Source organism: Marmota monax, unplaced genomic scaffold, assembly GCF_021218885.2.
Source record: "Marmota monax isolate L192 unplaced genomic scaffold, Marmota_monax_Labrador192_F-V1.1 WCK01_AAM20220418_F8-fsc00010, whole genome shotgun sequence".
NCBI classification, from domain to species: domain Eukaryota; kingdom Metazoa; phylum Chordata; class Mammalia; order Rodentia; family Sciuridae; genus Marmota; species Marmota monax.
The window spans coordinates 19,436,900-19,451,798 of record NW_026692321.1 but is presented as its reverse complement, the minus strand read 5'-3'; the positions used below and the strand labels follow the sequence as shown (position 1 = coordinate 19,451,798).

The following is a 14,899-nucleotide window of genomic DNA, read 5'->3' as shown; positions in this document are numbered from 1 at the left end:
TGGTGTCCTTTTTTTCCTGCTGCCGTGGCCTGAGACATGGCCGCACCCGGAGCATCTAGCGAGCTCCTCCCTGTTTGCGCGCGTGCTTGTGTGTCGCGCGCATGGGTAGGGGGAACAGGGGCCGGGCGTTAACTCCGGAGCCAGCTCCTGCCTGGCAGGCCTGTCTGACGTCGCGCGCCCCAACAGCCTTCTGGAGTCGGAATGACTTCCCAGTTTCTCCCGGGAAGAGGCAGGGCGTTTCCTGCCCGGCTGGCCGGCCCGGTTTCTGCGGCCGCTGATTGGCTGGTCCGCGGCGCGTCACAATCACTTCCCGGTCACGCCAAGCCATTCTTGCCACTGTGCGTCCCGCGGACTACGCCTCCCGTGCGGCTGTTCGGCAGCGGAAGCGGAAGCCGGTACGGAGGTACCAGCTGGTCTCCGGAGGGGGGTAGGGGGCTCCATGAATGGAAGCGGCGGCGGCGGCGGGAGCGGCCTGAGCTGGGCGCCGGGGCCAGGGCCGGGGGCTGCCCAGGGCCTGCGCCTCTGCATGGGGGCGGCCCGAGGGCCCTGAGAGCAGGGGCGGGCAGAGGGGCCGAGCTGGGAGGGGCGGGGCCGGGCGGCCGTGGGGCCGGAGGCGCGTCGGGCTGGAGCCGGTCACGATGCCCCGAAGGAAGCAAAGCCACCCGCAGCCCGTGAAATGCGAGGGGGTCAAAGGTCAGGGGTCAGGGGCTTTGGGGGGAGGAGCGGGGGTGGGGTCAGTGGAGTGGGCTCAGGTCAGGGTGGAGGGGGCCTCCTCAGGGATGGGGCGGGCGATCTGGGCTCCTAGCTTCCCACTCAGGTACTAAGGGAACCCAAGAGGGTCAACGAGTACGGGAAGCGCCGTCCACGAGGGCTGGCTCCCTGGGTGCGGACGATGGGCACCACTTGGGAGAGAAGATCCATAAGCCCCCTCCCTTCTTTAGTGGATACAGAAGAGACTCTCGACGAAGGACCCGGGGCACTGGTGTTGGAAAGTGATTTGCTACTAGGCCAGGATCTGGAGTTTGAGGAGGAAGAGGAAGAGGAGGAGGAAGGTGACGGCAACAGCGACCAGCTCATGGGCTTTGAGAGAGACTCAGAAGGTGGGTTTTTTAGGGACTTGGTTAAGGACTAGTAGCCGCTGGGGCCAGTAGCCCTTTAGGAGACAGGTTAGGTAGGGTTTAGTGTCAGCGACCAAAACACCATTTCCTGCCACAACCCAAGGCTGATTTAGTTTGGAGCTATTACTTCCTTTACTTCCATCCCTTTGCTGAGAAGTTCTGGAGACTGGTCAAAGATAGTATGAGGAAGGTGGTAAATACTCTTTTAATATCCTCCCTAGTCCATTCCTTGTGTGGGTACTGTAAAGAGGTTTGGGAAAGCCCTCTCTCTAATAATCATTTTAGTTAGTACTTAGGTCTGCTCTTAACTTTGTTTCACCTGCAGCTCAAGCTCCTTTTGTACTGAGTTCTTAGCTTCTGCCCTTAAAGTACCCTTCCTCCTTGTGTGATCTTAGCCTCACCCTACCCTAACATTACATTACCCACTCACTTATGAAGGATATTTTGAAAATCGTTCAAGGAACGCATGTAAAAGAGAACCTATCCCTTAAGTATAATGCACATTACTTTATTTGTTTGTGCTTTTCTCCAAATTTTGCCTCTTTTGGGTTTTATTTTATAATTAACTCTGTACTTGAAGTTAATAGAGTAGAAAAAGGTCCCAGGTCCTGCCTGAGACCTATTTTTACTTTTTTATTCAAGGATTAATTACATTATTTAATCATCTCAGTTTGCAATCTACTGTGAGCCCTTGATCTTTCCATTCAATTCAACTCTATTGACATTAGGTTAGTGCAGACTCAGAGGTAGACAATTCATTTTGAATTTTCTGGAGGCATTATAAGGGAGACCTTAAATCCCTAGGAGAGAACTAAAAGGATTATCAAAGCCAAGAGAAAGGTGGGGCTAAGCAAACGAGACCATAGGTGGAAAAGGGAGTTTGGAGCTGGTCCTACCCCATACTGATGTTTTTTCTTATGTATCTCTTGCCAGGAGACTCTCTGGGGGCCAGGCCTGGGCTTCCCTACGGGCTGAGCGACGACGAGTCTGGGGGCGGCCGAGCATTAAGTGCTGAGAGTGAAGTTGAGGAGCCAGCCAGGGGTCCAGGGGAGGCCAGGGGTGAGAGGCCAGGCCCAGCCTGCCAGCTGTGTGGGGGGCTGACAGGTGAGGGGCCGTGTTGTGGGGCAGGAGGGCCGGGTGGGGGGCCCCCGCTGCCCCCACGGCTACTGTACTCATGCCGCCTCTGCGCCTTCGTGTCCCACTACTCGAGCCACCTGAAGCGGCACATGCAGACACACAGCGGGGAGAAGCCGTTCCGCTGTGGCCGCTGCCCCTACGCCTCCGCCCAGCTCGTCAACCTGACACGACATACCCGCACCCACACTGGCGAGAAGCCCTACCGCTGTCCCCACTGCCCCTTTGCCTGCAGCAGCCTGGGCAACCTGAGGCGGCATCAGCGTACCCATGCAGGGCCCCCCACTCCTCCCTGCCCGACCTGTGGCTTCCGCTGCTGTGCTCCACGACCAACCCGGCCTCCCAGTCCCACAGAGCAGGAGGGAGCAGTGCCCCGGCGACCTGAAGGTAAAAAGCCAGAGACTAAAGATCCTAGGATGTGGTGGGGAGCACTAGTGGTACTTAGATTAATAGCTCAAATTTCATTGTTCCCACAGACGCTCTGCTCCTTCCAGATTTGAGTCTCCATGTGCCACCAGGTGGTGCCAGTTTCCTGCCAGACTGTGGGCAGCTGCAGGGTGAAGGGGAGGGCCTGTGTGGGACTGGATCAGAACCACTGCCAGAGCTGCTGTTCCCTTGGACCTGCCGGGGCTGTGGACAAGAGCTGGAGGAGGGTGAGGGTAGTCGGCTGGGATCTGCCATGTGTGGGCGCTGCATGCGAGGAGAGGCTGGAGGGGGTGCCAGTGGGGTGCCCCAGGGCCCCAGTGATAAAGGCTTTGCCTGTAGCCTCTGCCCCTTTGCCACTCACTATCCCAACCACCTGGCCCGGCACATGAAGACACACAGTGGTGAGAAGCCCTTCCGCTGCGCCCGATGCCCTTATGCCTCTGCTCATCTGGATAACCTGAAACGGCACCAGCGTGTCCACACAGGAGAGAAGCCCTACAAGTGCCCCCTCTGCCCTTATGCCTGTGGTAACCTGGCCAACCTCAAACGTCATGGTCGTATCCACTCTGGTGACAAACCTTTTCGATGTAGCCTTTGCAACTACAGCTGCAACCAGAGCATGAACCTCAAACGCCACATGCTGCGGCACACAGGCGAGAAACCCTTCCGCTGTGCCACCTGCGCCTATACCACAGGCCACTGGGACAACTACAAGCGCCACCAGAAGGTGCATGGCCATGGTGGGGCAGGAGGGCCTGGCCTCTCTGCCACGGAGGGATGGGCACCACCTCACAGCCCACCCTCTGTTTTGAGCACTCGGGGTCCAACAGCCCTGGGCACTGCTGGTAGCCGGGCTCTCCATACAGACTCACCTTGAACTAGGTCCTTCCCCAGGGCCCCTATGGATTAGCCCTGCTCCTCTTGCGTTTTATACAGATGGAACAGAAGCCAACTTCTCCTTTTTTCCCCCGCTGGCCAGGGGCTCCACAGACTAACCTAGGCACTATATGGACCAGCCCAAGCTCTCTGGGTAGGGGCCCATATGGACCAGGGGGCCTTGCCTTGACTGATGCACTTCATGAGCTCAGTGAGAAGGGCCTTGTATTCACCTCCACTGCTCTCAGGGGCTGTGGAAGAACTGGCTGGGGACTACCCAGCCTCCCACCTGTTTATTTAACTTATTTCAGTGCTTTATAATAAAGGAAACACTAACAAAGCCATGTCTATGCTGAATTGGCAATGGCAAGCACTTTGGCCTTGTCCTTTGCACAGCAGTCCATGCTGCAATGGGGGCAGCAGGGGCAGTGAGAGGGAACCAGAGGTAGGCAGCAGTCAGGCTTGAGTTTAATGATGAGGAGCTGGGCCAGACCATACATAGACCTCTGCCCATCCCCTTGCCCATGGCCCTAAGAAGCCAGAAGCAGACCAGGGGGAGCTCTGGCTCCTCCCCAAGGCAGGTAGCCATGGTCCCTTGGACTTTGTGCAAAATACTAAATGTTAATTTGGCATCGAGGGCCTGCTCTGAAAAAAAGAGGGCAGTTCTTTGTGCAGCCAGCCCGGCAGGGAGGGAAAATGGGTTAGGAGGCCCCTGGCCAAGAAGGAAAAGGAGAGATAGGAAAGGAAAAGGAAAAAACTCCCCCTAGCTTGGGGGCACAGGGCACATTTCTGTAAATTCCTCTGGGGTAGACATCCAAGCAGTGGAGATTACAGATCCTCATCTCCAATGCCCTCGAAGGCGAAATTGCCGTGGACGTCACTGGCACTGGCATCTGTGCTGGGACTGCCAATCCCCCGCAAGCTCACAGCACTCAGCTTACTCTGTAACAAAGGCAGGGTGAGGGTCAGAGGGCTTGAGCCTGGAGGACTCCTACAGACACCAACCTCGCCAACCCTGTTAACTCACTGAGAGTTTGACCATGGACTCCCGGCTGGCATCAGGTGACTCCTGGGGAAGAGGAGGCAGAGGTATCAGATTCACTGGGGGAGGTAAGGCAAGTCTGGAAGCCAGGGTAATGACCTGGGGTGATACTTACGAGCAGTGGTGGGGATTTCACTGCTTGCTGGCTATCTGAGCGTCTCAGGGTGCCCCCTACCCGCCGGCGCAGCATCTGGGGACAAAAATTCAATATGCTGATCAGCGTCACAGAAGTCAGGATCACTTCTGTCAGAATCTTAATTATATCCCCTCAAGAGAAACCTCAGGACAAAAGGTAGGGAGAGCATAACACTCAGTGCTGTCCCCACACTCTGCTGCCTGGTCCCTGCTTGCTGCTTACCTTCCTGATACTGCCCCCAGATTTCTTCACCATCAGTTCATCTACCATTGATTGGAGGCAGATGCTCATCATAATAGCCTGAGAGCAGAGAGCTTGTTGACTAAGGTGTTCATCCTGAGCCCAGCACCCTAAGACAAGGGCTCCCACTCATATGGAGTCCTGGAAGCCCTAGATGGTTATCTAAGGGGCTCCAGAGGAGGTCTGAGGGTAGTCTCACACCTGGGGGCTAGTGATGGTAACCCACTGTAGCCGGTCCTTGCTCATGAGGTATTCAAAAGCCAGTTCCAGGCGCACCTCACCCCGGCCCCGGCCTGGGCTGCTTGTACCTCCACTAGGCAGTGGCACCTAGGAGAGGAAAGAGAATTAGGCTACCTCTTCCAAACCACTGCAGCCCATCCTTGAAGCTGAAGGCTTGCTGTACCCCGACCCAGGGAAGCCTTTCCTCCCACCTTACTCACAGAGGAAGTGACCCGCCAGCATCGCATGCGGGTGACCCGGAAGGAGCCTTCGCGAAGTTGTTGGCCAGGCAGGCGGAGCTGGAGGCTGAGCTCACTGTTGCCTGCACTCACCACCACTGGACAATCCTTCTCTGGGAAGTCTGCCACACAAGCATCGAAGCGCAGGTAGCCATAGTGCCGCAGGGTTTGAGCCAGCCGGAGGAACTGAAAAATGTCAGCATGTGTCCTGGATTAGAAGGGGGAGTGGAGGCTCAGATTATGCAATCCCATGCAGGGACAGCCAGGAAGAGCTCACCTCCTTCTTGGAGACCTTCTCTTGCAGAGATTTGAGCTGCCGATGCTGCTCCTTGGTGACTAGAATCCACCCACGCTCAATATCAGACACAGTCTACAGTTGAAACAAGGGATGGGGGTGGGGGCTCCAGTCAGTGACCCCACCCTCCAGGAAAGTGTCCTGAGTTAGAAATGTTGAGTCTGACCTTAGCCCCACACTTGAGTGACCTCTTTAAAGAGAGACCTTGACCCTATCAACTTATAATAAAAGTAGGGAGAATTAGAGATTGCTTCAAGAGCCCTGACAGTATTCTAGGAATATCCCTAAGAAGTGAGAGAACAAAGACAAATATTTTCTTAGGCAAGTGGGACACTAGAATCATTTTCAGGGCAAGGGTTCTGATGCAGCTCCAAGCTCACCTGAGCATAAAGCAGGTTCAGGCCAACTCGGTTCTCCATGACATCGTCATCATAGGCAGAGTCCCAATAACTGTGAGGCCAAGGGGTGGAAAGGGGTAATGGGGCTAAGCTGGGGTAAGGCAATAGATATAATGGAAAAATGGGGCAAAACAGGAGCAATCTGGAACTCTCAGGCTAATGGTGAGATAGTGAGAGGAAGTTTGGGAGGCCTGGTATAAACACATGGCACTACTCCCTTGTCTGGATTATTCTGTCTCCATATATGGCCCAGTAATCACACTCAGCACTGTCCCCACTTTCAGGCCCAGCCCTGACCTTTTCCTTAGCACAATCTTATACTCTTGACTCCGAAGACTGGTAACAGACACATAAGGCAGCTCAAATTCTTGCAACTTCCGTACAACTATGGATTAAAAAGGAAAAATGTGATGAACCTCAAAAAAAAAAAAAAAAAAAAAAGGAAACAAGAAAGAAGCACCATGAGAAAATGTTCCATTCTAAGGGGTGACAGGGAGGCAGAAACTCACTACTGGAAGCACAATGAAGTAGTAAAGTCTAAAAAGACTCACAAGAAAAGGCTCCATCCTCTCTTTCTCGAACAAGGAAGAGACTAAAGTATCCAATCAAGTCATCTGGAAGATCCAGCTTTGCAGCTACAGCCTGGGGACAGGAAATACAGCTCATCCTATTGGCTGGTCCCAGTCTTCCCCAAGCCCAGGACCTGGGGTGCAGAGGGTGCAGGGGCAGTGCTGAAAAAGCACCTTACCTCCAAAACATCCTCGGTCTGATCTGAAGTTAGCACGTTGACCAGAACTTTCTGCCCATTGCTGAGCAGCACTTCCAAGGAGACCTCCTCTGTGGGGACCTGCTGTGTCTCCTGTGTGAGCATACATGAGGTTGGGAAGCTCTGCCTTATTAACACCTGTCCCCAGACCAGCTCTGTTCCATCTGCAACTCTCTATTTCTAGTCCCCTTTTGTGTTTCATTCTCAGCTGCTTAAACAAAGGTTGAGCTTTCCTTGACTTTGACTTCAGTGGTACAGCAGACACTCCATTCCATTATCAAAGTTCCAGAATGACTCCTCTGAACCATACCATTAAAATGACATGGCCCTCCAGCAAATCTTTCCCTTAAATCTAGGTCTCACTTAAAACCTTACCTGTTGTGCACGACGCAGGAAACTATTAAAGGTCTCACTGCTCCCAAGCAGTGGGTCTTGTCGAACTGTGGGAACAAGAGAATGATGTTCTAGTATTTTAGGATTCATTGGCTTCCCCCAATCCTCTTCTTAGTAGGTCCCCCCCGACCCCATTTCCTGGGCTGATGGTGGCCTGCCACATCCCCCAGCTGGCCTCACCTCACTCAATGTTTGCATAAATTCTTCACCTGCCCCACCCTTGGCTGCCATCTAGTTGAGTCCAGTCTATAGAACTAGGGAAATAACAATGATGTTAACCTAAAGCACATCAGATAGAAATTAATTTCTCCCCACCAAACTAAACTGCCTTAAGACTATTTAGTGTAATACTTGTATTTCTCATAGGTGTTAGTGCCCAAATTGCTTTGCTAGTATACACTTAAAAATCCCCTTACTTTGCTCTTAACATTAAATAACATCAGACAAGAGGCTTCTCACATGTAGAAATTAATGTAGGACTTTTACAGAGCCAGCTGTTTTTAGTTTCTCCCTATAATCTCAAAATAATCTAAAGTTCCTCCATTCACTCACCAGCTTGCATGTACTTCTCTAACTGCTCTCTCCTCTGTTCTACCTCTGCAGGTGTCAGAGAGAAAAGCTTCTTTGGGGGGAATGCAGGAAGCACATTGGCCCCATACTCCTTCCGAAGCTATATAGAGAAAGAGATACAACCCTTTTGTAAACACAGAAAATGAAGGAAGCTGTTGAGACAGAGTTCACCATATCTACTCTGGTCAACTGGGAAATAATTCCTTTGGCAGAATTAGCATCTCAATGGAGCTGCCTTAGATACAAGTTCTTTTCTATCTTAGTGTGTATAAGTCAATCTCTTCATACGGTGGGGAGGGTTTGTGTGGAAAAAGGTCCTAAAGGGAACCCCTCTATTATCTAGCAAGATTTTATTGAACCTTCACAGGAAGCAGAGGGCTTTTCAGGGACATTTATGTGCACAAATAGTTATGCCATAACTAAGTAAGTTCATAAAGTAGCATAGAACTTAAAGACACTTTATGGATCAAGAAATTCATGTTTCAGTTGTAGAAACTGAGGTTCAAAGAAATTAGGTAACTTGCTTGGGGTTGTGCTTAATTATCAGTAGAACCAGGCCACTCTACTGAGTTACATACAGAGTTCACCATCTGGTAAGGAAGGCAGAAATACATCGTAGCACACATATAAGAATAATTGGAACAGCTATACACATTGAAATGAGCCAAGGAACACACAAGGAAATCAGTGAATGGTTTGTATAAGCAGGAAAAAGAATTTAAAATTGCAGCTCAGATGACAGAAGGAATGTGCTTTGGTAGATAGGGAGAGTTCTGTTTTTTCATGCAGAGGCAAAGGCTAAAAGAACAGTAAAGAAGGTACAGAAAAGCAGGAAGCAGGATGATAAGTATAGGGAGGAGCAGTTATTGTGGCAAACATGAAGTTCCTTGGGGAGTTCCCAGAAAATGTCAGACGAAAAGATAAAGCACTTCACCCTCCCTTTGGCAGTGATTAAAGAGGAACCGGATGAAGCAAAAAATGGAGATATTGATGTCCATGTGCAGGCAAGAGCTGGAAGCTGCCTTCAGGCAGGAGTGCTAGTCCCACCTGCTCGTGCAACCCCAGGAGCTGGCTGTAGCGCACCCGACAGTGCAGGACTCCGTTCACGTGAATGTTATAGGCCTGAGGACGCAAAAGTAGGCAGGCATTTTAGGGTGGCAGTCCTGGCAACATCTGAGAACCCTAGCCGGAAGTTGTCCGGCACAGCTCATTCAGAGTAACGCACGGAGATCCCCTGAAGATTAGCTAGTTTGTTTTCCCCAGGGAAAGCAGAAGGGCCTGGGGAAACTGGGGCACTTGTGTTACAGTCTCCCTCCCCACAGGCCTGAGACGCCCACCAGAGCAGCCACAACCTAACAAGGGGAGGCGACTGGTCGAACAAAGGACCTATTGGAGCTGGGCGACTTCTACAAGAATTTGAGACACGACAAACGCTCCCAGTGTGGTAGCGACCGTGGATCTGGCCAGAAGAGTGGCTGCCAGGCCTTGGAGGCCGCTCCTAGAGCTCCGGCCCGTTATCCCCGCCCCGGCCCAGCTCTGGCTGCTCCTCACCACGTAGGCGGAGCCGCCGCTGTCCCCGCTGCGGGACTCGGTTTCAGGAATGGAAAAGTGCATGTTCCCTATGGCAGGGCCCCTCCGGGGTCCGGACTGTGAGGGCCCCAGCGGCTCTCCACGCTCGCCTCCGCTGGTCAGTACGTCCCCGCGGCTTCACTCGCCATTTTGGGGGGCCTGGGATCCGTGGTGGGAAGACGGTAGGACGTCGGCTCTGGGCGTAGAGACCCCAGCATTCTGGGTACTGTAGTCTATAGGCAGGAGGAGGCTGTCAGGACCGGGAGCCCAGAATTGAGACGGCCCTCATCACGACCCGTAGTCCGGGGCGGGACCCGATGCACCTCCGGAAATTGTAGTTCGTCTGCAGTGTGCGTAGTGGGTGTCGGTGGTGGAACCTCCAGCCCAGGTGGCGCTGTAGTCCCAGTGTAGGCGAAGCTAGGCGAAGCAAGCCGGGTGACTGCGGTGGGCGGAGCCTAGAACGGTCCGCGATGGCTGCGGTGGCTTTGGCAGTTCTCGAGGGTGAGCGAAGGGCCGGGCGCACCAACTGGTACGCAAGCCGACGAGCTCCGGACGGCTAGTGCTGGGCCCTGAGCTCCTTTGGGCCCTGCCGTTCCGTTCCGGTGTCGCGCCGGCCTCTGGCTTAGTCTCGGGTGCAGCCCCACGCTGCGTCCCGGCTGGTTCCCGTGAGAAGGGTGGGTGACTCCTCCTTCCTCCCACCCAGTCTGTCCTTTGATCCTGCCGCGCAGTGCGTCCCCACGCGGATCCCTGGATTGCCTCGCGCCTGGCGGCGGAGCCGTGGTCATGCCAACCCAGCAGCCAGCTGCGCCGAGTGCGAGTCCCTCCAAACCCTCTCGGAGCCTCTCTGGCTCACTTTGTGACCTGTTTTCTAATTCAGACTCGGGATCCGGAATGAAGGCGGAACTTTCGCCTAGACCTGGGGTAAGTGAGGGTGCCCTTCCAAGCTGCCTGTCAAATGCTACGCAGGACTGTCTGCTTCGTTCTGCCCTATCTCCCATCCCGTTCAGTTTCTCAGTTAAAACAGCGAAATTTTTACAGAGCCTAATGGTATTTCAGTCTGATAGTTGAGGAGAAACCTCCATCCCTGAATGGGATGTAAGCTTGTAAAAGTTAGCTTGTGGAAGTGAGAGAGGTTTAGGTACCTAACCTTGTGGGAATCTTCTAAATATCCAAGAGTGTTGGTTCATCATTGGAACTGTTGGGTGAAGAGCAATGTCCTATGTCTGTGTCTTAGGCAGCAGGGAGGGAGATGACCCAAGAAGAGAAGCTGCAGCTTCGGAAGGAAAAGAAACAGCAGAAGAAGAGACGGAAGGAGGACAAGGGGGCAGAACCAGAAACTGGCTGTGCTGTATCTACAGCACAGTGTCAAGGTACGAGGTCTTTTTTAATGGGCTGGGGTATGAAACTGGTTAGAGGGAGGTGGTGATGTGATAGGACACAAAATTGATTTGAGCAAATGCAAAGTGAAAAGGTTCAGATAAATTAAAAGAGAAGTTTTGGTTAGGATATAAATATCACCTGTCTGGGGCTTGGGCACTTCTTCCTTCTACCTTTAGTAGGCACAACCAGAGAACTGCCAGGAACTGGCATTCAGTTGGGGGGCACTTCCGGGGAGAAAGTTCCAGCTGGTCGGAGTAAGGCTGAACTTCGTGCTGAGCGGCGGGCTAAACAGGAGGCTGAGCGGGCCCTGAAACAGGCAAGAAAAGGGGAACAAGGAGGGCCACCTCCTCAGACCTGTCCCAGCACAGCTGGAGAAATCCCCTCAGGTATTTTTCCCTCATTTCAAAATCTCTTGCTCCTAATTCTGTGCTAGCTAAGGCTTCCCCTTGTAAAACACTTTTCTCCTCCCATTCTCACCTTGGAACCCAAAGTTCAAAATTCTTCCATCAACCCCATCCTTTCCCTATTTCTTCTTCTACTTTATTTTCCATGCCCCTACATCCTATTTTTCTTGATGTGCCTTATGCCCTAAGAGTAAATTACCCATTTCGAGGCCTATTATATCTTGAAAACAGCCATTATTTTTTAGGAGTAAAGCGTCTCCCAGAGCACACTCAGGTTGAGGACTCCACACTTCTGAGAAGGCTTGTTAAAAAAACAGAGCGGCAACAGGTAAGAAGTAGGTTGGTATGTGTAGATAGGGCTGAGGGAGGAAAATTGTTCCCGGCAAAGTGAGACCCTGGAGAAGGGATGGGTACTTGGATCAAAGTAGTGTCATTGTTCACTTGCTTCCCAGCTTCATCGCATTGTTTTAAACTCTGGGCCATTGGTCCTATTCCTATTTTGTCAAGGTTCCTACACGAAAGGATTATGGATCCAAAGTCAGTCTCTTCTCCCACCTACCCCAGTACAGCAGACAAAACTTCCTGACCCAGTATATGAGGTAGGATCCTGTGTCATAACATTTAAATCTGAGGTTTAGTAACTCAGTCATTAAAAGACTGGAAGTTTGAGATGGGATATTTGGAAATATGAACTCAAGACAAAACTCTAGAGGAAATGGGGGAGTCTACTAGCGAAGAAAGTTCCTTTTCATCAGGGGCAAGGGGGCAATAGGTGCTCAAGTTCCCTTGCAAAGTATGTGACACCGCCATCCCATCAGCATCCCATCCTCTGTGATCCACCCAGCCATGGTGCGACTCGGCCTGCAGTACTCCCAGGGCCTGGTCAGTGGCTCCAATGCCCGGTGTATTGCCCTGCTTCGTGCCTTACAGCAGGTATGCCCATCCTGTTCTCTTATAACCCCCCAAACTACCCCAGCTTCTCTCACCCAAGGTAATCTCTTAGATGAAAAGGGAATGACTCCCACCCTCAGAACATTTTCCTCAGTGAAGCTTACCCTGACGTCCCTTTCAGAGATCTTTATTGAGGAACACTATGCTGATCAGTTTGTATACTCTATAGGTGATTCAAGATTACACAACACCTCCTAATGAAGAGCTCTCAAGGGATCTTGTGAATAAACTAAAACCCTATATCAGGTAAGGATAACCACTACAAGTGCACTCCCATTTCATCCAGGCCTTTGCAGGTCCTCTTTCTCTTGCTTTTCTACTCTGTTTCACTTTCTGTTCTGTTTTATTTTCTAAGAATCTTCCAAAAAAAAAGTGACAGCTTTTTAAGTTTTAACGAGTTGCACAAACTGAGGTGTTATTGTTTCAGCTTCCTGACTCAGTGCCGCCCCCTGTCTGCGAGCATGTACAATGCTATTAAGTTCCTCAACAAGGAAATCACCAGTGTGAGCAGCTCCAAGCGGGAAGAAGAGGTGATGAACAGGAGGAATGGGAGAGGCATGCACCTGTAGTTATGATTTAGAAGCATGTTTGGAACACTCAGGAAGGCCAGCACAGGCCACCTCTAAGCAAGGCTTAAGGAGGTGGTGGATCTCTTACTTGTGCTACCTGTGGGCTCCCTTCAGGCCCATTGTTATACATAAATTCAAGCATCCAGATGACAATTAGAGGAAGAAATGTATCCATTTCCTGTTCTCTAAACATCATACTCCACTTAGGCCAAGTCAGAACTTGGAGCAGCCATTGATCGGTATGTGCAAGAGAAGATTGTGCTTGCAGCTCAGGCAATTTCACGCTTTGCCTACAAGAAAATCAATAATGGAGATGTGATTCTGGTATATGGATGGTATGATCCAATTCCATGACTAAGAAACCGGGGAGTGGAATGGTGGGAAGATAGGATTATCCTCTTGCCTTTGAAAACTAGTGACTTTTTATAACTGAGTCTCTTCTGCATCCCTTCTAGCTCATCTCTGGTATCAGGAATTCTTCAGGAGGCTTGGTCCAATGGCCGGCGGTTTCGGGTGGTAGTGGTGGACAGTCGGCCCCGGTTAGAGGGAAGGCACATGCTACGTTCTCTGGTCCGTGCTGGGGTCCCTGCCTCCTACCTGCTGATTCCTGCTGCCTCCTATGTGCTCCCAGAGGTGAGGGTAGAGGAAAGGGACTCCAAGGTCGGAGGTAAAATGGTGTAGTAAATAGACATCATCCCACCTTCTTTAGACTTAGTTATTTAAAAACAGAATAGCACAGCCCAGGTCTGGGGTTGTAGTTCAGTGGTAGAGTGCCTAGCACGTATGAGGCACTGAGTTTTATCCTCAGTACCACATAAAAATAAATAAATAAAATAAAGGTTTTATGTCCAAAAAAATAATATAAACCTCTTTATACTTACTAGATGCTCTAGTATAATGTAGTATGCTCTAGTATAATATAGCTATTACAAGAACATTATATTAAACTGGCAGCTACCAACAGAACAAAACTAACCTTAAGGTTTAGATTTCCTGTAGGAGGCTTGGTGGATCAATAGTTAGGTGTTTTCCAAAAACAGCAAGCATTAAGATTTGTTACTGTCCTGGGCAGAAATGGGGGAACTTTTTGCATTGATATAACATGGCATTTTTTCTCTTCCCTTTCCTTACTGTTGAAAACAAACAGGTTTCTAAGGTGCTATTGGGAGCTCATGCACTCCTGGCCAACGGATCTGTGATGTCACGGGTGGGGACAGCACAGCTGGCCTTGGTGGCTCGAGCCCATAACGTCCCAGTGCTGGTCTGCTGTGAAACATACAAGTTCTGTGAGCGTGTGCAAACTGATGCCTTCGTCTCTAATGAGCTAGGTAAGCAGGGCATAAGAGAAGCTTCCAAGCACCCAAGAAAAGAGGTAAAGGGGAAACTAAACCACAACTTCTTTCCTAAATGGATAAAATGAGTATACTTCCCATTGCAGATGACCCTGATGATCTGCAGTGTGAGCGGGGAGAACATGTGGCCCTGGCTAACTGGCAGAACCACCCATCTCTACGGCTGCTGAATTTGGTCTATGATGTGACTCCCCCAGAGCTTGTGGATCTGGTGATCACAGAGCTGGGCATGATCCCTTGCAGTTCTGTTCCTGTTGTCCTACGAGTCAAGAGCAGTGACCAATGAGGGGGAAACACTGGCTCAATAAATAGTATATGCCCTACATTCAACAACTCTGCTCCTTTGTATTTCTTTTAGTGTTTCCACACTTAAGTTAAGAATCTGTGCCTGCTGATAACTTTAGGCCTTTGTAGAGACCCTCTCAGGTGACTGCCAGTGATTTGAGGCGAAGGTGAGGGTCCTTATGGAGATCAAAACCTATCCGGATCTGTAGTCATTAATATTGAGCATCTCATGTCAGACACTGAACTAGGTATGGAGAGAAACACATGGACAAATAAGAGTCCTAACCTTAGTAATAAGTTAGTATTTGTTTTTTTTTTTTTTTAGAGAGAGGGGGAGAGAGACAGAATTTTTTTTTTTTAATATTTATTCTTTAGATTTCGGCGGACACAACATCTTTCTTTGTATGTGGTGCTGAGGATCGAACCCGGGCCACACGCATGCCAGGTGAGCGTGCTACCGCTTGAGCCACATCCCCAGCCCATAAGTTAGTATTTGTTAAGTACCCAATGTGTATCAGAAATTGTTCTGAGGGGCTG

At 50.9% G+C, this 14,899-nt stretch overlaps 3 protein-coding genes across 15 annotated transcripts; 2 read left to right on the top strand and 1 right to left on the bottom strand.

The window, feature by feature from the left end:
- Window positions 1–172: 172 nt before the first annotated feature.
- Window positions 173–3,894, top strand: Znf513 (zinc finger protein 513). 4 transcript variants are annotated; one of them, XM_058578432.1, is made up of 4 exons: window positions 173–403; window positions 942–1,100; window positions 2,052–2,639; window positions 2,729–3,894. In XM_058578432.1, the coding sequence occupies exons 1-4, from the start codon at window positions 202–204 to the stop codon at window positions 3,553–3,555; spliced, it is 1,776 nt and encodes a 591-aa protein (XP_058434415.1). In that variant the 5' UTR covers window positions 173–201; the 3' UTR covers window positions 3,556–3,894. The 4 variants fall into 4 exon arrangements, with proteins under 4 accessions (XP_058434415.1, XP_058434416.1, XP_046297453.1 ...); XM_058578433.1 differs by having other exon boundaries at window positions 275–395; XM_046441497.2 differs by lacking the exon at window positions 173–403 and adding an exon at window positions 549–693.
- Window positions 3,895–4,000: 106 nt separating this feature from the next.
- Snx17 (sorting nexin 17) lies at window positions 4,001–9,755 on the bottom strand. Of its 4 annotated transcripts, none has more exons than XM_046441499.2 (15): window positions 9,404–9,755; window positions 8,900–8,974; window positions 7,835–7,952; window positions 7,265–7,329; window positions 6,872–6,982; window positions 6,675–6,765; window positions 6,421–6,508; window positions 6,106–6,175; window positions 5,708–5,800; window positions 5,404–5,616; window positions 5,174–5,299; window positions 4,955–5,032; window positions 4,712–4,786; window positions 4,582–4,623; window positions 4,001–4,496 (listed from the first exon to the last, which is right to left on the bottom strand). In XM_046441499.2, exons 1-15 carry the CDS (start codon window positions 9,464–9,466, stop codon window positions 4,383–4,385), a joined length of 1,422 nt encoding a protein of 473 aa, XP_046297455.1. In that variant the 5' UTR covers window positions 9,467–9,755; the 3' UTR covers window positions 4,001–4,382. The 4 variants fall into 4 exon arrangements, with proteins under 4 accessions (XP_046297455.1, XP_046297456.1, XP_046297457.1 ...); XM_046441500.2 differs by having other exon boundaries at window positions 5,413–5,616; XM_046441501.2 differs by lacking the exon at window positions 8,900–8,974.
- Window positions 9,756–9,787: 32 nt separating this feature from the next.
- Window positions 9,788–14,410, top strand: Eif2b4 (eukaryotic translation initiation factor 2B subunit delta). 7 transcript variants are annotated; one of them, XM_046441493.2, is made up of 13 exons: window positions 9,788–9,922; window positions 10,299–10,342; window positions 10,656–10,791; window positions 10,981–11,187; window positions 11,451–11,533; window positions 11,713–11,804; window positions 12,024–12,138; window positions 12,326–12,402; window positions 12,584–12,686; window positions 12,933–13,060; window positions 13,181–13,358; window positions 13,873–14,053; window positions 14,164–14,410. In XM_046441493.2, exons 1-13 carry the CDS (start codon window positions 9,892–9,894, stop codon window positions 14,361–14,363), a joined length of 1,575 nt encoding a protein of 524 aa, XP_046297449.1. In that variant the 5' UTR covers window positions 9,788–9,891; the 3' UTR covers window positions 14,364–14,410. The 7 variants fall into 7 exon arrangements, with proteins under 7 accessions (XP_046297449.1, XP_046297448.1, XP_046297446.1 ...); XM_046441492.2 differs by having other exon boundaries at window positions 9,791–9,922; window positions 10,978–11,187; XM_046441490.2 differs by having other exon boundaries at window positions 9,877–9,950; window positions 10,150–10,342.
- The last annotated feature ends 489 nt before the right edge of the window (window positions 14,411–14,899 follow it).

Coding starts and splice junctions, on each gene's coding strand:
- Eif2b4 (XM_046441489.2), top strand. CDS start 9,892: ATGGCTGCGGTGGCTTTGGCAGTTCTCGAGGGTGAGCGAAGGGCCGGG. Junction 10,343..10,655: donor AACTTTCGCCTAGACCTGGG/GTAAGTGAGGGT, acceptor TCTGTGTCTTAG/GCAGCAGGGAGGGAGATGAC. Junction 10,792..10,977: donor ATCTACAGCACAGTGTCAAG/GTACGAGGTCTT, acceptor TTCTACCTTTAG/TAGGCACAACCAGAGAACTG.
- Snx17 (XM_046441499.2), bottom strand. CDS start 9,466: ATGCACTTTTCCATTCCTGAAACCGAGTCCCGCAGCGGGGACAGCGGC. Junction 6,766..6,871: donor AGACCGAGGATGTTTTGGAG/GTAAGGTGCTTT, acceptor TCCTGTCCCCAG/GCTGTAGCTGCAAAGCTGGA. Junction 5,033..5,173: donor TTACCATCACTAGCCCCCAG/GTGTGAGACTAC, acceptor CTCTGCTCTCAG/GCTATTATGATGAGCATCTG.
- Znf513 (XM_058578432.1), top strand. CDS start 202: ATGACTTCCCAGTTTCTCCCGGGAAGAGGCAGGGCGTTTCCTGCCCGG. Junction 404..941: donor AAGCGGAAGCCGGTACGGAG/GTACCAGCTGGT, acceptor TCCCTTCTTTAG/TGGATACAGAAGAGACTCTC. Junction 2,640..2,728: donor AGTGCCCCGGCGACCTGAAG/GTAAAAAGCCAG, acceptor TTGTTCCCACAG/ACGCTCTGCTCCTTCCAGAT.